This window comes from Palaemon carinicauda, chromosome 11, assembly GCF_036898095.1.
Source record: "Palaemon carinicauda isolate YSFRI2023 chromosome 11, ASM3689809v2, whole genome shotgun sequence".
Classification (NCBI taxonomy): Eukaryota; Metazoa; Arthropoda; class Malacostraca; order Decapoda; family Palaemonidae; genus Palaemon; species Palaemon carinicauda.
This window is the reverse complement of record NC_090735.1, coordinates 93,454,684-93,478,450: the sequence shown is the minus strand read 5'-3', so window position 1 is coordinate 93,478,450 and position 23,767 is coordinate 93,454,684. Positions and strand designations below refer to the sequence as shown.

At 43.5% G+C, this 23,767-nt stretch overlaps 1 protein-coding gene across 2 annotated transcripts in view; it reads right to left on the bottom strand.

The window, feature by feature from the left end:
- LOC137650094 (PX domain-containing protein kinase-like protein) overlaps positions 1-23,767 on the bottom strand; it is a 793,620-nt gene that overhangs the window by 358,761 nt on the left and 411,092 nt on the right. For both annotated transcript variants that reach the window (XM_068383187.1, XM_068383188.1), the window contains exon 6: positions 8,072-8,234. In XM_068383187.1, the coding sequence (XP_068239288.1) occupies positions 8,072-8,234 (163 nt within the window). The remainder of the gene's footprint in view (positions 1-8,071; positions 8,235-23,767) is intronic.

The window sequence follows — 23,767 nt, the reverse complement described above, 5'->3', positions numbered from 1 at the left end:
GGTAAGCCTTTCTTTTATCTCTTGCTCTCTGCGCAAGAGAATATCAGACAACTTAGGCAGGTTCTCACTGAACTTGCATCCAGCAATATCTGCCTCCCACTTTCCCACCTGAGAAGGTAAGATGTATTTCCTTCCAATTCTTATGGTCTGTAGGCAAAGCTAGGGATAAGGGACTACACTCCTCAAGTGTAGGACAAGGTTTCCCTGCTTCTACTGCCTTCATTACAGCCTTGAACCCTTTTTCCATAAAGGGAAAGGTCTGAGTAGCTGGAGCAAGAAAGGAAGGGTGTATCTTACTCAGGGCTGGCACCATAAGAGTTAGTGAAACCCTTGTCCTTCAGACTGCTAGCCAATAAAGCCTGAGCTTTTGCATGGTCAAGCACTATGACCTCTTTCGGCTCTGTCTCCTTCTTCGACAAGGGTTCCGCCTTCAGACGGACGAAGCAGTCTGGATAAGACTCAAAGCTAGGCCAAAAGTCAACATCTTCGATGAGGACAGATCCCAGCTTTTCTGAAATAAATATTTTCCTGTTTGTCATAGGCATGTACTCTGCATGCTTCCACGGGTTCATGTCAGAACATGATGTATTTCCTTCCTCAATGCAGCTTCCCTTTCTTCACTCTGCTTCTGAAACCTCTCCATCATTGACATGAGGGTAGACAGAGTCTTCCCCATCTCATCAGATGGAGGAGCAGAGAACGTATAGGGCACTGGTTCTGGGGCAGGAACCGACGAAACAGAAACCGATTCGACTTCATCCTCTTTGGTATCAGGAGCCAAGGTAGACTCCTCTTCCTGACCTCCTGCAAGAAGGTCCTTTTCAGCGTCTTCTGACACCTCTGACATCCTTTCGTCTAGATGGATGTCCTTCATCGCATCTGAATCTACGGAAATCTGGATGCAAGGGATCTCAGGGTGAGGCTGTGGTATGATGGCATCCGCAGACGCCTTAGGGAAAAGATAGGCCCATATCCGTTCATTCAGAAGGTAAGGCCCCATGGCATTCTTCTGGAAGCCACGGACCCATCTACGCAGCGTACTCCGTGCTGCATCCCTTGACTCCATTGTCTTGGGGCCATCAAAGGCCTCAGTAACCAAGGCTTTGCAAACGTTACATACCTGGGGGTCCCAATACTTAAAGAGGTCCCTTGGTGATGGAACAGCGGGAGTGCGCCCTACACTCCTCATGGCCACAGAAGTCCTTGCTCCGGACGTTACAGAAGACGCTGCGGCACTTAGGGTGGTCCTCCAGTAAAGAGAGGAAAACGAAATGAGTATACAGTAGCTCATCTCACTTGATAAACTATATAAATATTATTAATAATATTTTGCCATTTTATTGCATATAGCTTAGGATAGGTAAGCTAGAAATGAATTAGGAAAGACACATACATGTGTTTCCTGCCCGGCCAATTGCTGTGACCTCCCTCAAAATTAAAGACTAGGGTTATCCTATTTAGGAAGCCCATTGGAAGAGTTCTACCCTGTAAGGATAGATAAGTGTAACTTAATACCAGCTTCCAAAAGGTTTAAGATTGGGGGTCATTTGTAACTGATCATCTATCAGTGTATAGAAAGAAAACTTCTTTCCTTACATAGTATGGTCTTAACAATAGACTGCGCATGGACACACAGAGTATGTTGGAAAAATTTAACTACTGTATATTTTATACTACTGTATAGTTTTCTGTTTGCTGTATGATCTATACTGCAAATATACTGGCTACTATAGTCATATACTGTAGATCTACCGGCATGTTGCCGGTAAGGCTAGCACCTGGGGCATAGTTCAGCCGGCGCATTGCCGGCTGTGATAGTTGCCGGCCGGCGCATTGCCGGCTGTGATAGTTGCCGGCCGCCGCCAGGTCACTGGCTGTCGGCGCACTAGTCCAGCCGGCGTCTTGTCGGTTAGAATAGTGGCCGGCAGTCTGAGCCCGCCCACCCTTGCCGGCTAAATCAGATGTGCCGGCAGCTCATGGCTGCAGGGGCACAAGTCAAGCCAACGTTTTGCCGGCTAGGGTAGTGGCCGGCAGCTGCCGGTTAGGTTAGTACCCGGCGGCACTAGCCGATAGAGAGAGAGAAAGCAAGGTGTGAAGGATGATGTAAGAGATCTGCCTTACTGCCTTCCTCCAGAATAAGGGTTCAAATGGAAGGGGATAGTATATCTTTCAGGCTTCCATCCATCCACAACCATTGCCGGTCTCTGCCGGCCACAGGTTTGTGAAAAGCAGTCCAAGAGAGGACTGAAGAACACACTACAGGAAAGGGATCCTCTGCCGGCAGCCAGCCCAGCCGGCACAGAACTCCAGGAGCCTTGCGTCCATAAGGGAAAGCTGAGCGACTAAGTCACTACACACAGAGGCCCAAGCCGGCCCTACAACCTGCCGGCAAGCGGTGAGATTGTAGGACAACGGCCAAAGGGTTGCGATGGCTAGGCCATCACTAAAGGACAGAATAGGGAGGGGGGAGAGAGTCCTGTATGAGGTGCGGAAGGAACCGGCAGGGTTGCCGGTCCTACCACACCTTAAAGAAACTCTGTTCCAGTATCGGCGCCATCCTAGGCGGCAAGAGAATATCTATTCTCCAGCCTAGGGTCTGCCAATACAGTAAAGGGGCCGGCAGCAATCTTGCCGCCCCCCCTAAACAAGAGAGGAACAGAGTTCCAGTGCCGGCGCCATCCTAGGCGGCAGAAGAATGTCAGGGTCTGCAAGCACAGGACTAGTCAACTAGACCACAGGGAGAAGGTAGCAATATCATATAAGGCCTTCAGGTGTGGTCTAGGGAAGTCTAGCCTCCTATGCCGACAGCTTAATCCGATAGGGGAATGACTATTCACCCTGCCGGCCAGCTGCCGGCACAAGACTACCTTCTCTGAGGTTCTGACCAAAACCCAAAACCTGCCATCTACGGTTATGGGGAAGGGACAGAAAACCCTAGCCTAGTTCTGCCTGAATGAAAACTCGAGGCACGACTGACTAGGGTTGTTGCTTAAGGCTAAACTCAGAGGGAAGGAGGGATTACCCTAAATCTTCACCGGAGACAAGTATCGCTTTATATAATAATTCTAGGAGATATCTATCTCCACCTGAATTGATAAAACGATACGCGAGGGTAACCGGGGAACATGTATGAAAGTATACTAAAGCCACTAGGCTAGTAGCCCAGTGACAGCGAGAATCGACTACCTAAATCACCGAAACTCTTGTATACCATCTTTAGAAGAGGAAATTATTATGCAATCAATATATCTTACATGTATAAATTGCCTAAAAAGCTTCATTTAATTTTATAACACTAGGAATGTCTATTATATCATGCATGAAAGTACAGTAAAATGAAACGCCTAGGCTAGGAAGCCTAGCGTAAGCAAGGTTCGGTTACCTAAATCGCCGAAACTATTACGAATACTATCGACATAATATAAATAACTCCTAGCAATGAAGACTTAATAGCTAACATTATTTTATGCTATTTATACCGGGAAAAGTCGTTCTGACTAACTAAATAACTCATGCGTTACGAACGACAGCGCCCATGACGCCTCCGGTTTAGGCAACAGCTCTTCCATAAGTTAATTTAACTTGATTTAATTTCACAAAGATGTAAGAGCTAACATTTATACAATGTAAAGATCAAACACTCAACTTTCCAGAGGCAGAAGAGGCGGGAGATTGCATGACAAATCCAAAATAATCCAATAACGAGAGAGCAACCGGGAAAATCACTGAGCGAGTTCGCTACAAATAAAGGAATAAACATGGCGGCGATGATGGCGCCATCTAGATACTCTAATAGTAATGGAGGAAGGGTACATTATTAACGGCTCCCCTTCGTTTTTTGCCACTTTCCCCCTCGAAACGTAAATGCTATTCGGGGTGAAGATTGCTATGTGGCGTGTCAAGAATACGTTCTCTGATATTATGCGATATCCCTAAAAGGAAACCAAGGATATTCGCGCCAGGAGTTAGAATTCTGGAGACCTTAAGGTAAATTCTCTGGGAATATCACTGTAGTCAAATATACCCTAGGAAGCTACTTAAAGGAACCTTCCATCAGGATGACATGGCCTGAGCCCAAAAATATATTTTAAGGACAGTAACAACATTAAAATAAATATCCCCTATATAAACTATAAAAACTGTAACAAAACAAGAGGAAGAGAAATAAGAATAGTGTGCCCGAGTGTATCCTCAACCAAGAGAACTCCTACCCAAGACAGTGCAAGGCCATGGTACAGAGGCTATGGCACTACCCAAGGCTAGAGAACAATGGTTTGATTTTGGAGTGTCCTCTAGAAGAGCTGCTTACCGTAGCTAAAGAGTCTCTTCTACCCTTACCAAGAGGAAAGTGGACACTGAACAATTGTAGTGCAGTAACCTCTTGGGTGAAAAAGAATTGTTTGGTAATCTTAGTGTTGTCAGGTGTATGCAGACAGAGGATAATATGTTAAGAATAGGCCAGACTATTCAGTGTGTGTAGGCAAATGGAAAATGAACCGTAACCAGAGAGAAGGATTCAATGTAGTACTGTTTGGCCAGTCAAAAGGACCCCATAACTCTCTAGTGGTAGTGTCGCAACGAGTCGCTAGTGCCCTGGCCAACCTATTAGTCAGTATTGTACACTAATACATAAGAAATAGTTTACAAATGTAAGTTACACCATTTTATTCTTTACTTTACCTAATACAATATTTATAGTAAAATATACTGCACTATATTGGTAAATGACTGCACAGTGTGTGTGTTGTGTAATGTAGATAAACAAGTGTGAGAGAGAGAGAGAGAGAGAGAGAGAGAGAGAGAGAGAGAGAGAGAGAGAGAGAGAGAGAGAGAGAGAGAGAGAGAGAGAGAGTGTGGGTGTGTCACGCCTCAGCTGACCAGCTGATTACGTTGGTTGTGTAAAACAAAAACAATAAAAATGGCAGCCGACATCCTGCTCCTTTGGTCCAAACAAGAGCCATCAAAATTATTCAATAACCTAACCATCTGCATTTTATTTAACTCTACCAAAAGCATTTATGAATTAGATAAATACAGTAAGTTTTTAGCATAAAATTAGGTAACAATACTATAAAATAACCTTCTGTACATTTACTTAAAATGTAAACACGATAGTATTTACACAAACAGAGCGCGTTCGTACGGCCACATTTACATTTCTTTTATAACCTTATATTACCATATACAGTAATGTAAGGTAATAAAGTAAGTCAAACATCATTTGCAATAACTAGATATTGATTTAATATGAAAGGGAACTATTTGTTGAATTCTGAAAATCGTAGGCATCTGCGTTAGGATATACATACCTTGGGTCCAAATTTAACCCTAGAGGTACTTGTACAGAAACGATTTATGAATAATTCAGTCTACGACCAGTCTTTCGGTCCCCATTGTGTTTGTCGGCTAGGGACTGTCTGTAGTAGAAGTAGTACGGTAGTAGCAGCCGTAGTGGTCGGACAAACGTTCGCGAGTGCTGACGAGAAGTGGTGCATTAACGTAGAGTCTTGCTCATCCATATGTGCAGGCCACTTAAATATTTGTGCGTGACATCTCAATTGAGCTACTGTATAGCAAGCTGAAGCCCGCATTGATACAGCTCACTCAAAGAAAAAAAACAAAGTTCTTATAAGATTTATGGCATATAGAGATGTGCACCGTTCTCACTGAACTTGTGTGCTATATAACAAGTTACGAGTGGTGTGAGATATTAAGCGTGAATTCTGACTGATGGCGAGTACTGGGTTAGGTTCCAAGAAAAGAATGTATGCTGAACTTCCTCAACTGCATGTTGTCATGACTGTCGTAGCGCAACTTGTAGCAACCACACCCATGTGCACTAGTGAGGTAGCGTGCACTAGCGTTGATGATGTAGCGCTCACTAGAGTTGATGAAGTAGTGCTCGCTCTTGCTCTGGACAAAGCGTCTAGCATGTGTGTCGTTTAGATGAAAAAACTCGCTAGAAGACTCGATGAAAAGTTCGCTGCAGCAATGGCGCGTGAATGCTATTGTGCATAACAAAAAGAGATGAAGACTCTTGCTGAGAAGAGCAATACGCCTGTAGAAATAGCGCGTGCATCTATTGTCCTCTTACAGTGAAGATCATAGATGGAGCGGTCCAAAGAAGAGACGTTCTCCATCATATACAATATCAGCAATTGTCCGTGCAAGCTGGGAGAAGATTACTGTCCGTCAAAAGTGAAGGGCAACTCTCCCTAGGAAGGGAAGTTGTCCAACACCTGAAGGCAGGCCTACCAGCAACACTCTCTACTTCTCATCAACAAGCTGAGCTCAAGTTAAAGGCCGGTATCGAGCACTGCCTTCGACGATGATACTGCTTCCAAAGTTACTGTATCTCCCTCTGGCATTAGGAGGGATGAAGGAGACCACAAAGAATGTCTCTTATTGGTTGTTGTCTTACTGGAATCCTTTGATCACAAGTCGTCTGCTCACGTCTCCAAAGTTGTATCACTTGTCAAAACTCCTGAAAGTGATTGGAGAGAGCTACTGTGTGATTTTATCACGCAAACATGCCAAGGATTTTGGTCAGACGAGTGAAGGTGGAAGATTGACGCTTCACAACCCCCTCCGCCAGGTGAGACATCCCAGAACGAGGGAGTGCGCTGTCGTCAGCCTGCTGAGAAGCAAAACCAAGGTCGAGCTCGGGGTCAGCCGCAACGAAGACCACTCAGGGGAAAACCTAACCTGCAAACAGGATAGGAGTCCCCTGAGAGGAGTAGGAACATGCTTCAGACTTTGCACTCCCTCCACTACCTGAGTCACCTCAGATCGAGGGAGTGTGTCATCATTGGTGATGAAGAGACCACTCAGGAGAAGACTTAACCTAAGAACAGGAAAGGTGTCCCTGAGAGGAGCAGGAACATGCTTCAGACCATGCACTCCCTCCGCCGGCTGAGTCCTCTCAGAATGAGGGAGTGCGTTGTCGTCAGCTATGAAGAGACCCCTCAGGAGAAGATCTAACCCATGAATGGGAAAGGTATCCCCTGAGAGGAGCAGGAACATGCTTCGGATTTTGCACTCCCTCTGCCAGCTGAGCCATCTCAGAATGAGGGAGTGCGGCGTCATTAGCGCTGTAGAGCAAGACAGAGGTTGAGCTCTGGGTAGACCGCAAGTGGTCTTCTTGAAGAAGACCGTGAAGGTGTACTTACGGAGTCCTCCAGTCCTATGGGTTGTCCGTTGTGAAGAAGGAAGAAGAGGTGTCCTCGCCCTTAAGGTAAAACCCGGAGATGAATCCCTCTTCAACTTCACCTACACTGACTCCAATCAGAAACATTCCCCCTGTAAAATAAAAATAAAAAGAACAAATTAGTCAAAGGCCAGTCAAAAAGGTTAAGCAGTAGAGAGAGAGACAACGTCCACTCTCTACTGAGATAGAAGCAAAAGAGAAGAAAGAACACAGGTGTGTATGTGAGCGAGGTAGCCAGTACTAACCACTCCCAGCTGACTAACAGTGAGGTAGTTATACCTTGCTAAAAGTCTTGTGGCTAGTCTTCCACCTTTGCCATAAGTATACTGTATTCCCTAATAAAGAGCAAAAGGGTTTGTATTAGTGTTGGAATAAATTGAACTTTCAAAGCTAATAATACAATGAATGTTGCACAAGACAAATTGAAATAATAGGTGCTTACATAAAGATAATATTGAAGAGGCATGATTAAATATGCTACAATTCCAGATCAGATTAACTTAGGAAGACCATACTATACTACAAACCTAATAAAATTAAAGAGACTTGATATCCATAGGTTAGAAACAAAATAATATTCAAGTATCATGGTCATAAAAAGGGCTGAGAATAGTATAAACATGGAAGTAACAAGACAAAACTGATAGGACGGTAAAGAGAATCATTGAGAATACTCAAAATCGAGGTACTGGACCAGAAGGGAATTTCAAAAGAAAATGTACAATACAGAAAGCAGTGGAAAGAATTCATCTTATGTCTAATACCAAAAAGGGGATACAAAAAAAGTAAAAACATTACTAATGATGATGATGATGAACACACACATTTCAGAGGAACATAATAATTACGCAAAACTCAGCTTACCATGTCCTAAGCCCTTTTCATTAAGAAACAGTAAAGCCTCAAGGATCTGACGACCATATACTGCTACTTCTTTCTGAGAAATTTGAGTGCATCTATCACTGGAATACTTAATTAAGCTGGGTGATCGTGGTTTTGCTTGGTGTATCATATCTCGAACTGTTCCCTGTCAAGCAAAACAAAAACCTTATGGAAAACAGGAAAAATGTAAACTAGATCTTTCTGATAACTTGAATTTTATAAAAATAGAATTCTAATTTCAAAATATATTATTCTAATATTTACCTGGTGGTCATCAAAACAAACCTCAAAACTCACAGCTTTCCAACTTATAAAAACTACAAATTTTAGCACAATTTGTGTATTTCCTAGTTATACAAATCTGAGTCATTTATATAGGTCTACTCCTATGTTGATTTACTACATCTAGAAAGAAAGAAAAGGTGCCTAACTAGTAACAATATAATAGGTTACTAGGCAACTCCACTGCTGGACAGTGTTACGTGCCGCTACGGGGCAAGCTTCGCTCTACCCTGGTTAAGACTTGTGGGGTGATCGAGGTGGGACCTTTGCTTAAATGACTCCAGTTTGTATAGCTAGGAAAAATACAAACTGTATTGAAAATTTGTAGTTTGTTCCTACGTGGATACAAACTTCCGTGTCATTTATATGGGGAGTCTTCCTTAGGTGGGAGGAAGTGTCACCTTAAGCTCAATATCATGAAAGTACTAACAAATAATAATCAAATAAATAAGGCAAATATTGATAGTCTAGATGGCTCATGAAGAGGCAGGGCCGAATGTCAGTTCCCTCTAAGCCATTGACCTACATACTGTAGAGATGAAACACTACCAAGAACAGGCATCAAAATGATTATGTCAACATATGAAAACATTATGAACAAAGGTTATTCTTACCTGCATTAGAGTGTGGTCAACGTGAATAGTCCCAGGTCCAGTGCTTGGAGAAGGCAAATACGAGCTGACTTGCTCCACTTTTAATACCCTTAGAAAACAGAGAACATCTAATGCCGTGAAATAGGGTTACGTGTCCCATAAGAACAAGAATTAGATTAGTTGCTGTGTTGCAACAATAAGCCCTAATAAGGCATACAGAGACCTGTGAGTACAGTCCTTTAAATAGTGGCCTATGAAGGTGGCCTACATCTTCCAGAACCCTGCACTAAGGACCTGGGCCACCAAGTGTTTCTTGCAGATCGCCAAGGTTGCGGGAAGGCCACATTCATCATGTGGTTTGGGAGAGGGGGCCTGGTGATGCTTCCCCTGAGGATTTATAAGGTCTCATAATTGTGTCCTGTAATCAAAATGATATAGTGTTTTTTAAACCTTTTTGGAGCGACCAGTACTTGTCAAGAAGAGATCAATAATATTAGGTCAGAAAAAACCTGTCCTCTAGGAGTATTTGCCGACTGCTCTTACGGGACAATAGTAACATATTTTCTGGATAATTAGTGACCTCTTAGAGAGACAAGACCATTAAAGAGTTAAATCTGGTGTCCCTGATAGCCAGATTTTAGGTTTTGGCCACAAACTAAAAAAAAAAGGAGAGAAGGATAATTCTCTACACCCCTTGTATGGTGAAATAAGATGAGATAGGTCGTAGAACTTAATTAACCTCTTGGCCAAGGCTAGAGCAAGGAAGCAGACAGATTTTAGGGAGAGATCCCCGTACATGGCTTTATGTAAAGTTGTAAGGAGCCATCTTGAGCGACCTAAGAACCATAATCCCATTCCAAGACGGAGGTTTAGAGTTCCCGAGTATGGCAGGTCTGTTCGAAGCTCCTGATGTGAGACGAGCATTCCCATGAAGAGATTGATTCCTTTCAGCTCAACTATTTCCCCAACAATTAATTTTAAAAAAAAAGTTCAATTTCCAATAATATTTTTCGATTGCTGTAATGTTTTGAATACTAATTATGATATTTACTTTGTTTTATATTTATTTTTTGAAACTAATGTTTTTGACAAAACAGATTTTGAGTGAAGCCAAAAATCTATTTTTGGATGAGATAGCCATGTCGTCCTGATAGAAGGTTCCTATTGGTAGCTTTCTAAGGGATATTTGGCTACAGTAATATTCCCAGAGAATTGACCTTTAGGTCTTCAGAATTCTAACTCCTGGCGCGAATATCCTTAAAATTTCTCATACATATCTTGATACGACACATAGCAATCTTCACCCCGAATAGCGTTTTCGCTTTGAGGGGGAAGAGTGGCGAAAATAGAAGGGGTGCCGTTATCAAGGTTACCCTTCCTCCCGCACTATTACGAGTATCCAAGATGGCGCTTATTCCTTGTAGCATTGAGCATGGTGCTACAGATACAGTAGTTTTGGGAGGAATCTTGCCTAGGCCTTTTCTATGGAAAAGGAGGGTGGGTCCATCAGGACGACATGGTTATCTCACCCAGACCGTTTTTTGGGCTCAGGCCATGTCGTCCTGATGGAAGTTTACCAGAGAATTACTAGAAAGTACTGTATCTGAGGATTTTCATATGTGCCTTAACCTTGGGACAGATTTTCTATGGTCAATCCGACCACTGAGACAAATGACGTTACCGTTATACGTCATTACCACTAATCATAAGCCATGTTAGGGCTTCCTGCCCCCTGCAGGGAAGAGTCATACAAGACAGTAGAAAAGGGGTCTCAAGGTTTGCATATACTGTATGAACAAACATAGTATCAACTAGATATACAAGAGTCTCACAGTTTGTATATACTGTACCTATTGGAACAAAAGTATCAACTATATTTATTGTCCGTCATATACAATAATAAGATATATACTTATGTTAGTAAGCAAGAGAACTCTGGCTAAACTTTATTTGTGCTAATTGTAGGGCGAAATAAGACGCAATTACACATTAATAGGCATTTATTTACTAAAAAATGACTAAAGATAGAATAGCATGTGTAATATATATAATAGACCCCCGGGGTACGGCGTCCCCAGCTTACGTTTTTTTTACGTTACGGCGAGGAATACGATGTTTTTCTGTCCCCTCTTACGACATTTTTCCCAACCTTACGGCATCGAATTCCAAAATTCAAACTTGGCGGTTTTTATGCGTACAACTGTGAGAGTCACTCGCCTACCACCACGCTCATACGTCACTGCATACGTCACTAAGAAGCTGGTCTGCTATTGGTCGACGTCACGGCGTCACTAAGATGCCGATACGCTATTGGCAGAAATCCCTCCTACAATGCCTGAGAGAGATGCTGCCTCTCTCTCTCTTTGTTATACGCACGCTCAGTTCAGAATCCCGTGTGCGTTTCGTAAAGACTTGATCTTGTGTGAGTGGTTGCGATATCGTATTTTTTTTGCATTTTAGTGCTTAATTCCAACTCTAATTCATTAGCCATGGGTCCCAAGATTGCTAGTGATATTAAAGGGAGAAGTAAGAAGATGATTACTATGGAAACGAAGCTGGAGATAATAAAGAAATACGAAGAAGGCCTGTGCATCGTTACCCTCGCTAGTACATATGGCCGTAACCAGTCAACGATTGGTGCAATCATCAAAAACAAGGAAGCCATTAAAGCAAGTAAGTCTTCTAAAGGCATGACTGTCCTTGCCAGTGGAAGGACCTCAATGGAGTATGGATTAAAGAGAAGGAAATCACTGGTGATACACTCACGCAATCGGTAATTTCGCACAAGGCGAGTACCATCTTCGCCGATCTCGTGGAAGCCCAGAGAGATGGCGGAGACGAAGGAACGTCGCAGCAAGCCCCCCCCCCCCCCCCCCCAAGAGTTCAAGGGTGGTTTGATCGTTTTAGGAAGAGGACTGGTATTCACTCAGTCGTCAGGCATGGAGAGGCGGCCAGTTCTGACAAGAAAGCAGCAGAAGAATTCCTTAAGAAATTTGAGCAAGTAATTTCCAGAGAAGGCTACATTTCTCAGCAAGTGTTTCACTGTGATGAAACTGGCCTTTTCTGGAAGAAAATGCCCCGCCGTACATATATCACAGCTGAAGAAAAGAAACTTCCTGGCCATTAACCGATGAAGGACAGACTTACCCTCGCATTTTGTGCAAATGCCAGTGGGGACTTAAAAATTAAGCCCCTACTGGTATACCACTCAAAGAGAATCCTTGTGCCTTCAAGGCACAAAATATCATGAAGGAGAGGCTCTCGGTATTTTGGAGGTCTAATGCCAAGGCCTGGGTCACGAGGACCATATTTATTGAGTGGATAAACGTCTGCTTCAGTCCTGCTGTCAAGAAATTTTTAGAAGAGAACAATCTTCCTCTCAAATGTCTCCTGGTACTGGACAATGCTCCTGCTCACCATCCTTGCCTCGAGGACATCATTCATCCTGACTTCTCCTTCATCAAGGTTCTCTATCTACCACCGAACACCACCCCTCTCCTCCAGCCTATGGCCCAGCAAGTGATTGCCAACTTTAAGAAGCTTTACACGAAGCATCTGTTCAAAAGATGCTTGGAAGTGACCGAAAGCACTCAACTCACCCTCCGTGAATTTTGGAAGGGGCATTTTGACATCGTTCAATGCCTGAAGATGATCGACAAAGCTTGGAATGAGGTTTCACGCCGCACCTTGAACTCCTCATGGAAGAAACTGTGGCCAGCTGTTGTGGCAGAACGCAACTTCTATGGTCTCGAACCCTCAACCGAAGACGAGGTCATTGATGATCCTGCCCCTGAGGGTGATGTTGAGGAAATAATTTCAATTGGGAGGTCCATGGGGCTTGTTGTCGATGAGGCTGACGTCCATAACCTTATCGAGGAGCACAGGGAGAAGCTTACGACTGAAGACTTGAAGGAGTTGGAGGCAATGCAGTTGACAATCATTCAAGAAGAGCACAGCTCTAGTGGTGGCGAGGACGTGGGGGAGACTGAAGAAACGACATCGGCAGAAATAGGGGAAGCTATCGGTTGGCATGAAAACCTTACGAGATTCATTGAAAAAAAAAAAAAAAAAAAACAGAAAAACTTCACACAGGTCGTCTTATGGAGAGTGTTAATGACAAGTATACGAGTCATTTTAGAAATATGTTGAGGAATCGTCAGAAACAGGCTTCTTTAGATAGATATTTCTCCAAAAGAGAAGTATCAGAAAGCAAGGATGATATAAGTGATTCTATTAAAAAAGCTAAAGAGTAATTTTTTAAGTTCTAAAAAGAAAATCATAAAAAAAATTTCAAAAGACAAAAATAATAAAAAAAAGTATTTTTAATTTTAAGTGTTTAATAGTAAGAATAAATTTATTATTAAGTATACATAACATAATTAGCATTGATACGTTTTTATATCTGCCGTCTCCTCTCCCCTCTGCCTCCACCCACTACCAGCTCAAGTCCCGTCACTCCAAAGGTAAATAAAATTTAATTTTTCCTTTACAGTACAGTATATAATATTTATTTATACCTGTAATGTTATTTAATTATATACTGTACAGTACATGTATATTATATATAAGTATACTATAGTACAGTGCTTACTATACTATTTTGTTACTAATTTTCAATAAGTATATAAAATTTTGAGGTTTTTACCAGGGGTTTTGCACGCATTAGCTATTCTATTGCCCGCCATACGACATTTTCACCATACGATACCAACTCCGGAAACGATTAATGTCGTATGGCGGGGGTCTACTGTATTGTAATATATTAGGAGAATCATACATATATGGATAACTTGATACAGAAAAATTTGCTACCTGAAAGGGAAGAAATGATTAGTGCCACAATGAAATTTGAAAATTTAATAAAAGTTTCTTATAAAGTTTTCTGTAACTGTTGGATATTATCAACACTGTGATAGGTACACACGGCACAAGTGCTATTTGTATGATTCTACACCTGATGTTTTTTTAACAGTCTTTAGTGTCAGCATGGTGACAATCACTTAAAAGGTATTGCACTAGAAGGTGTCAACACCTTTACACCATAATTGAGAGTCCCAATCAATTCACTGTTCATCGCAGCACTAGACGACAGGTTTTATTACACTACCTGCCTGTACCACGTAATGCTTCAACTCATGCACTTGCTTTGCATAATGTTTGTAGAACACTCTGGATGACTTCCATCCAGTGTATGAGCGGAGACGGTCAAAATCCATGTAGTGAAAAAAGTTCAGTGATGAAGCAATTTTTCTTGGATCATGACCTGCGTGTGTACTGTCAGGATCCCCTCTGCGTATAAAGTAGGTGAGCTTCACCCTCAGTTGTTTTAGGGATAAGTTTGATCCTGAAGTTTCTCCTTTAAAGAGCTGTCCTCCCCTGAAGTCTGAAGTTCTTCGAAGATAGACCTTTGGACATTCTACTGGAAACAGAGAGACATCTTCCTTCAGAGGGCAGATTCTCCAGGGACCCCATCTCTTAGTGGGTAGCTCATTTTGGGCGAGAAAGGTTGGATCAGGAAATAGATTCAGTTCTCCCACTTCTGTGAACTGAATATGGCCCTCGTCTCTGGATAGGGCCACTATTTCACTAACTCTAGCCCCTGAGGCTATAGTGAACAGGAAAATAACTTTTTGAGTTAGATCCTTGAAAGAGCAATCTTCATTGTTCACTGTTGAATCATAATGTAGGACCTTGTCCAAGGACCATGAAATGGGCATCGGAGGAGCTGTAGGCCTGAGTCTAGCACATGCCTTTGGGATCTTGTTCAAGATCTCATTCGACAGGTCTACTTGAAAGGCGTATAGAAGAGGTCTAGTCAGCGCCGACTTATACGTACAGTAGTTATCGTGTTAGCTGCCAGGCCATGTTCATGAAGGTGGATAAAGAAGGACAGACAAAAGTCTATTGAGATTTCTTTTGATCCTTTTGCTTTGACGAAAGCAACCCACTTTTTCCAAGATGATTCATATTGTCTTCTTGTTGACTTGGACTTGTATTCTTCTAGGAAGTCTATACTGCCTTTTGAGATCCCTATTCTTTTCTTAACCGCTAGGGCGAGAAAATCATGATAAAGGTTTTTGGTTCTCTATAATGAAGCGAAGACAGTCGACTTCTGCACCCGTTGAGACAGTGCTGGGTTCGGTAGAGGGACCAGCCTCAGCTTCAGTTCTATTACCAGGGGGAACCAGTTGCTCTTGGGCCACTTGGGAGCCACTAGAGCTGCTGTTCCTCTGAAGGATCTCAGCCTGTTGAGGACCTTCAGTAGGAGATTGGTCGGAGGGAACAGGTAAATCCAGTTCCATCTGTTCCAATCGAGGGACATGGCGTCCGTCGCCTCCGCTAGAGGGTCCTCATATGGGGCTACATATCGAGGTAGTTTCTTGTTGTCGCTCGTCGCAAAGAGGTCGATCTGCAGTTCCGGGACTTGACGTAAGATGAAGGAAAATGAGTTTGCGTCTAGGGACCATTCTGACTCTATCGGCTTTAGCCTGGATAGAGCGTCCGCCGTCACATTGCGGAACCCTTGAAGGTGAACTGCTGATAGGTGCCATCTCTTCTTCTCCGCCAGACGGAAGATGGCTAATACCACATGGTTGATATGGGGCAATCTCGAGCCTTGTTGATTTAGGCACCTCATTATCACTTCGCTGTCCAAGATCAGCCTGACGTGCGCTGATCTGCGAGGAGAGTGTTTTTTCAACGTCAAAAGGACTGCCATGGCCTCCAAAATGTTGATGTGAAAGGTCTTGAACAGAGAGGACCAAGTCCCTTGGACTTTCCTTTGATGGGAGTGACCTCCCCATCCTTCCGTCGAGGCATCCGTGTGGATGGTTATCGATGGTGGAGGTGGTTGCAAGGGCACAGTCCTTTTTAGGTTTTTGGCCTTCGACCATGACTTGAGAAGTGATCGTAGTAAGGTCGGTATCGGTCTTTTTTTATCTCTTCGAGCGTTTGATGCGTATCTTCTATAGACTTCTGACGCATCTTTCAGTTGTGCTTTTAGCACTGGGTCTGTCACTGCAGCAAACTGGAGAGCCCAGTACTCTTTCTTGTTGGCGTCTTGAGATCCTGTCGGATTTCAGTAGTCTCTTGACAGATCCTACAATCTTTCTCCTCTTCCTTGGGGGAATGGAGAGACGGTGGGACTTCAAGTTCCAATAGATTCCCAGCCATTGAAATTCCTGAGCTGGAGAACGTCAAGACTTCTTGAGGTTGATCTTGAATCCCACATGTCCTGGATGCTGCCCACACCAGCCAGTCGTCCAGGTATGCTGCTACCTGAACGCCTTTTAGGCGTAGTTGTTGAATGACTGCATCTGCAAGTTTCGTGAAGATCCTTGGGGCTATGTTTAGTCCAAAGGCCATGGCTCTGAAGACATATTTTTTCTTCTGTAGCTTGAATCCTAGGTAAGAGGAGAGGGGGCGGCTGACTGGAATATGCCAGTAAGCATCTGCCAGGTCTATTGAGACTGTGTAACAGGGTTCTTATGTGCTGAAGGATTAACATCCTGAACTTGCTGTTCTCGATGAACTTGCTGAGTGGCGACAAGTCTAAAATGACACTGAGTTTGTCTGAGTCCTTCTTGGGAACAAAAAACAGCCTTCCCTGGAATCTGATGGACTTTTCCCTCCTTATTACCCGTTTACTCAATAGTTATAGGGCATATTCTTCTAGTGAGGGGGTGGAGTGTTGGAAGAATTTAAGAATGATGGTGGAGCCTTGCTCCAGCTCCATCCAAGTCCATTCTTGATTAGTCTGTGGGCCCAAAAATTGAAGGTCCAACGATCCTGAAATTGTTGGAGCCTCCCTCCTACCTGAAGCATCTCATTGCTTTTGTTGTCCGGAGGATTTACCTCCTTGACCGCGTCCTCCCCTACATTGTGGGGGGTGTTTTGAGGAGCCCTGTCTGGAACCTCTACCTTTAGGACCAAAGGTAGTGGTCTGCCTCTCAAACCCAGGGTTGAATGCTGGTGACTGGGCAACCAGCTGTTGAGGCACCATCTGGTAAGTGGTTTGCAGTGGAGCAACCACCTGGGGCACCGCGGTCATGGTGACTGTGGGATGTTGTTGCTGGGCAGGCCGAGAGGGTAGTCTAGGTCTCTTGGTCTTCCTCTTAGGCTGGGGACCCGCATCCGGGGAAGATTTCCGTTTGGATGACATGCCCCACTTCTGGAGAAGGTTCCTATTCTCCGTGGCGGCTTTGTCAACTACCTCCTTGACCACTTCATTTGGGAAGAGATCCTTACCCCAGATATTGGAAGCTATCAGCTTCCTAGGTTCGTGTTTCACCGTTGCATTAGCAAACACGAACTCTCTGCATGCTCTTCTGGCTTTCATAAAGCCATACAGATCCTTAACTAAGGTGGCCATGTGCATCTTGGCCATGACCATATTCATATCGGGGGTGCTCTTTAAGCCTGCGCACATCTCCATACAATTCTGTAGGGATAGGGATGCCGCTAGTCACTCTTTCGTCTCTTGCTCCCTAAGCAAGAGAAAGTCTGACAGCTTTGGTAGATTCTCGTTGAACTGACGTCCAGCGATATCTGCCTCCAACTTCCCAACTGAGAATGTTAAGTGGACTTCTTTCCAGTCCTTATCCTCCATAGGTAGGGCTAATGACAGGGGTCTACACTCCTCCAGTGTAGGACAAGGTTTTCCTGCCTCTATTGTCTTAGCAACTGCTTTAAGAGCCTTCAATGTAAAGGGGAAGGCTATTGAAGCTGGAGCAAGAAAGGTAGGATGTTTCTTGCTTAGGGCAGACACCTTAGAGTTCATGTAGCCCACCTTCTTTAGGCTGCTCGACAAGAAAGCCTGTGCCTTGTCGTGGTCGAATACCATGACCTCCTTGGGTTCCGTTTCTTCCTTCGACGCTGGCTCCTGCTTCAGTCGAACGAAGCAGTCTGGGTAAGCATTGAAGCTTGGCCAGAACTGAATGTCATTAAGAGGGACGGCTCCCATCTTCTCCGAAATGAAGAGTTTGCCGTTGGTGATCGACATAAACTCCGCATATCTCCAGGGATTAGTTTCGGAGCAGGGTGGGAGGTCTTGAACTCTAAGTCTCTTGTGAGACCCTCGGGAGGCGGAGAGTCGAGCTTCACGGAGCTCTCTCAAGTTTCGCTTCCCTAGCTTCGCCTTGCTTGCGAATGCTCTCCATTAGAGCCGTAAGATTGGCCAGTGCCTGTCTCATGTCATCTGATGGAGGGGCAGAAGATGTTGAGGGTAACGGCTCCTGTGCTGGTACCAACGGAAGGGACTCCGACTCGACTTCATCATCTTCATCGGGAGGTAGCGTAGACTTCTCCTCATGATCATCCTTGAGAAGATCCTTCTCAGTGTCCGTGGACACTTCAGACATCCTTTCCTCCAGGTGGATGTCCATGCCTTGTAATGCATCACTGACATCCGTCATACCTGGGGTATGACAGCTTCAATACCAGCTCTAGGGAACAGCAAGTTGCGCATCCTTTCATTAGGAGTTACGGTCCCGTAGTTCTTCTGGAACCCTCGTACCCATCTACGCAGCTTAGCTCGTGCTGCATCCCTCGACTCCGCTCACTTGGGGTCGTCGAAACCATCGGTCACCAAGGTCCAGCATACACTACAGTCTTGGGGGTCCCAGTACCATAGGGTTTCCTTAGTGATGGTGCAGGGGGCATGAGACCTGCACCCTTTGTGGACACAAAAGTCCTTACTCTTGTGGTTGCAAAAGATGATCTTGCACTTCACTAGGTCCTCCAGTAAAGAGAAGAAAATTAAATGAGTATGCGGTTGTTCATCTCACATGATAACCAATTTATGTAAAATATTATTATTAATATTTTAACTATTATAGCTTAGGATAGTCAAGCTAGAAAGGAACTAGGAAAGACACATACTTGTGTTTCCTGTCCAGCCAATTGCTGTGACCTCCCCCAAAATTAAAGTCAAAGAGTTTCCTGTTTGGGAAACTCAGGAGAAGGGTTCTAACCCCTAGGGGTAGATAAGTGTATCTTAATACTGTACTGACCTTCTTAAGTTCTTTAATATTGTGAGGTAAGTTGTTAACTGATTAACTATCAGTATATTGAAGGAAATCTTTCCTTCTAATATAGAATTGGTCTCAACAACAGACTGTGCCAGGAAGCACAAGATATGTTGGAAAATAACTACTGTATAATATATACTATAGTTTTTTGTCTGCAGTATATCTTATACTCCAAATATACTGGCTACAGTATAATCATATACTGTAGTTCAACCGGCATGTTGCCGACTAGGCTGGTTAGTACCTGGCGGCACCAACACCGCCGGCATGTCGCCGGCTGGGTTAGTACCTGACGGCACCGGTCCAGTTGGCATGTTGGCGGCTGGGTTAGTAGCTGGCGGCACTAGCTGACACAGAGAGAGAAAAAGTGGAGTAAAGGGCTACCGTATTAAATGTTTGTTAACAGTAAATAAGGGTGTGTACTTAACCTTACTGCCTTCCTCCAAAATGAGGGTTCAAATGGAAGGGGAGAATGCATCATTCAAGCTTCCATCCAACCACAAAATCCGTTGCCGGACAATGCCGGCTAGGAGATGTGGATGGCAATCCAAGAGAGGACTGAAGAACACTCGATAGTAGAGAGGTCTCCCACCGGCAGCCGTCACAGCCGGCACAACCTTTCCCGGAGCCTTGCGTCCAAAAGAGAAAGACTGAGTGACTATACAGCTGCTTATGTAGGAGCCTGGCCGGCCCGACAACCTACCCGGCAAGCGGTGAGATTGTAGGACGATGGCCACAGGGTTGCAATGGCTAGGCCATCGCTAAAGGACAGAGAGGGGGCAGGGAAAGGGTCCTGTATCAAGTGTGGAAGAAGGCGGCAGGGTTGCCGCCACTACCATACAAGGGAGAAACTCTGTTTCAGTATCGACACCATCCTAGGCAGCAGAAGAATATCTATTCTTCAGCCTAGGGTCTGCCGAAACATGACTAGTCTTCTAGACCACATGAGAGAAGGTGGCGGCATCATACTACCACTTCAGGTGTGGCCTAGGGAGGCATAGCCTCCTATGCCGGCAGGGGAGTGACTACTCACCCTGCTGCTCAGCCGCCGGCAGAAAGACTGAATACTCTGAGGTTCTGTCGAAAACCAAAGCCAGGCACTGGCCGGCAAAGTTGGAAGACAGAAAACACTAGCCTAGCCAAGCCAGAGTGACTACTCTATGGCGAGACCAAGATAAGGTTGTCGCCTAAGCAGCACTCAGAGGGAAGGAGGGATTACCCTTGAATCTCCACAGGAGACGAGTATCGAGTTATATAAATAATTCTCGGAGATATCTATCTCCCGTTGAATTGATAAAATGATACATGAGGGTAAACTGGGATCATGTATGAAAGTATACTGAAGAGCGTAGGCTAGTTAGCCTAGTATGATTGTGCCTAAATAGCTTTCATAATTTATCAATGCTATTACAACCGGGAATGTCGTTCTGCTAACTAAATAACACATTCGTAACAACAGCGCCCGTGGTGCCTCCTGTGATCGGCCAAGCTCTGAACACATAAAAGTACTCCAATTTTTCTGTGAGGCAGGAGCTAAAAATTAAACACTGTAAAGAATAAATACTCAACTTTCCAGAGGCAGAAGAAGCTGGAGATTGCATTATAAATCCTCAATAAATTAAACACAAACGTTAGAGCAAGAAGGAAAACCACCGTATGAATTCGCTACAAAAATAGGAATAGGCGCCATCTTGGATACTTGTAATAGTGCGGGAGGAAGGGTAACCTTGATAACGGCTCCCCTTCTATTTTCGCCACTCTTCCCCCTCGAAGCCGAAATGATATTCGGGGTGAAGATTGCTATGTGTCGTATCAAGATATACGTCCCCTGATATTATGCAATATCCTTAAGAGAAATTTTAAGGATATTCGCGCAAGAAGTTAGAATTCTGGAGACCTAAAGGTCAATTCTCTGGGAATATCACTGTAGCCAAATATCCCTTAGAAAGCTACCAATAGGAACCTTCTATCAGGACGACATGGCCTGAGCCCCAAAAAAAGAGTTAACTCGGATTTTCATAAACCCCATTCTTTTAACATACATTATGCATATAGAAACATACACAAGTACTCAAATGCATTTACAGTAGGTTGATATATGAATAAATAATATATATTATGTATGTATGCCCCTTATATAGTCAAAGAAAAAAAAAATTTCCAAGTTCAAAAGTTAGTAAAAATTATTTCTTGTCTATTATATTGGTCAATGATAAAAAGTACTGAAATTTTTTTTTTTGCATCGTTTGAATTTATTACTTCAAAATTATTAGCAATTTTATAAAATAAACAATACAGTGGAACCTCTACATACGATTGTCTTTACATACGAATTTTACAACATCCGAAGTAAAATTCGATCAAATTTTCGTCTCGACACCCAAAGTCTTGCTCCAACATCCGACGTAGATCATACACGTAGAATTTTCTCGAAGCGTCAATCATAGTTTCTTGTTTACGCCGGTAGACGGCAGCACGTCGGAGGGACGCCAATCGAGCGTCGCCTTGATCAGTCCTCTCATCTCATGCGCATTGTGTGGTTGTTCTCTATTCGCTCCGTTATTAACAGTGCTTTTTATCTTCCTTTTTCACGTTTTGTTTTTGGGTTTTACGTATAATCATGGGTCCTAAAAAGCTTAGTTTCGGTTCAGGAAGTAGTAGTGGTGAGAAAAGGAAGAAGTCAATGCTTTCATTAGAACTAAAACAAGAAATAATAGAAAAACATGAGCGAGGTGTGCGTGTTAGCGATCTGGCTAAGCAATATGGCCGAAATATGTCTACTATCTCGACGATCATCAAACAGAAGGCAGCCATTAAAGCAGTCAAACCATCGAAAGGATCACCATTATTTCTAAACGTCGTAGCCCTAACCTGGAAGAGATGGAATGCCTTTTATTGATATGGATAAAGGACAAAGAGATTGTTGGCGATACGATCACTGAAACGATCATTTGTGAAAAGGCCAACGCTATCTATTGTGACTTGAAGGCGGAGGGCTCTGGGGGTTACTTGGGGGAGAGTTCAACCGATCCTACGACAGAGGAATTCAAGGAGTCTCGAGATTGGTTCGAGAAATTTAAGAAATGGACCGGGATTCATTCAGTTGTTCGGCATGGAGAGGCTTCAAGTTTGGACACCAAGGCTGCTAATGATTTTGTTAAAAAGTTCCAAAAGATCGTGGAGGAGGAAGGCTACATAGAGCAGCAGGTTTTCAACTGTGATGAAACCGGTCTGTTTAGGAAAAAGATGCCTAGTCGAACATATATTACCGCCGAAGAGAAGAAAATGTCTAGACATAAGCCTATGAAGGATCAGTTGACTCTTGCCCTTTGTGCCAACGCCAGCGGGGACTGCAAAATAAAGCCGTTATTGATTTACCATTCCGAAAACCCTAGGGCATTTCAAGCACATAGAATTAATAAAGACATGCTACATGTTTTGTGGCGTTCTAATTCTAAGGCTTGGGTCAGTAGGCATATCTTTGTTGAATGGGTAAACCTAGTTTTTAGCCCTGCTGTCAAGAAGTACCTTCAGGAGAGGAATTTGCCTTTGAAGTGCTTGCTTTGTTAGGATAATGCACCCACTCACCCCCAAGGACTCGAAGATGATATCATCGACCAGTACAAATTCATCAGAGTGTTGTATCTTCCACCGAACACCAGCCCTATCCTCCAGCCTATGGACCTGCAAGTCATCTCTAATTTTAAGAAGCTTTCCTCCAAGCACTTACTTAAGCAGTGCTTTAATGTCACGCAAAGCACCAACTTAACTTTGCGTGAATTTTGGAGGAGCCATTTCAATATCGTGCACTGCTTAAAGATCATAGATCAGGCTTGGAGGGAGTAACTCGTCGTACACTGAATTCAGCCTGGAAGAAGCTTTGACCTGATGCTGTTGCTCCCATAGATTTTGAAGGTTTTGACCCCGAGCCTGGACCTGTGCTTGCCGTCGAGGAAGACGTAGAAGAGATTGTATCCCTTGGCAAGTCCATGGGTCTGGAGGTCGATGAAGATGACATCACCAAACTCGTCGATGAGCATCATGAAGAGCTCACCACCGAGGAACTCAAGGAGCTGCAAGCCATGCAGCATGATGAGTTCCAAGCACAGTTGAGTGAGTTGGAGGAGATCGAGGAGGTACAGTAGGTCATATCTTAGGTTCGGCTGAAATAAAAGATGTTGGCATATCATCAACACGTGGTTGGTTTCATCGATAAGCATCACCCACAGAAACTTTAGGTTTGCCGTGTAGTTGCACAGTTCGATGATGTTTGTTTAACTCATTTTAGAAAAATTCTCTAGAGCCATACCAAGCAACTTTCTCTGGATAGTTTCTTTAAAAAATCTACGAAGTGGTCTAGTGATCATGATGAAGAGAAAGAGAGTGAAGCAAAGAAAAGTAAGATCAAATCGAGTGAAAGTGATGCAAATTAAAAATAAAAAAGAAAAAATAATGTAAAAAAAATATAAAACATAAAAATGAAAAAAAAAATAAGCTAAGATAGGTGAAAATTCACATAGTGTAAGTTAGAGTAAGTTACAGTAAGTTATCGCAGTCGCCGTCTCTACCTCCTCGCTGATCTTCCGTCTCCTCCTGCGTAGCAATTCCAACACCTGCGCTGGCCTGTCTTTAAGGTAAAGTGTCAATAAAAATCCCTTTTTTTATTTATTATTTCTTTATTATTATTCTTTTTTAGATATTTCTGTATTATGCAATTGTATTAAACGGATTTTGAGCGAAGCGAAAAATCTATTTTTGGGTGAGATAGCCATGGC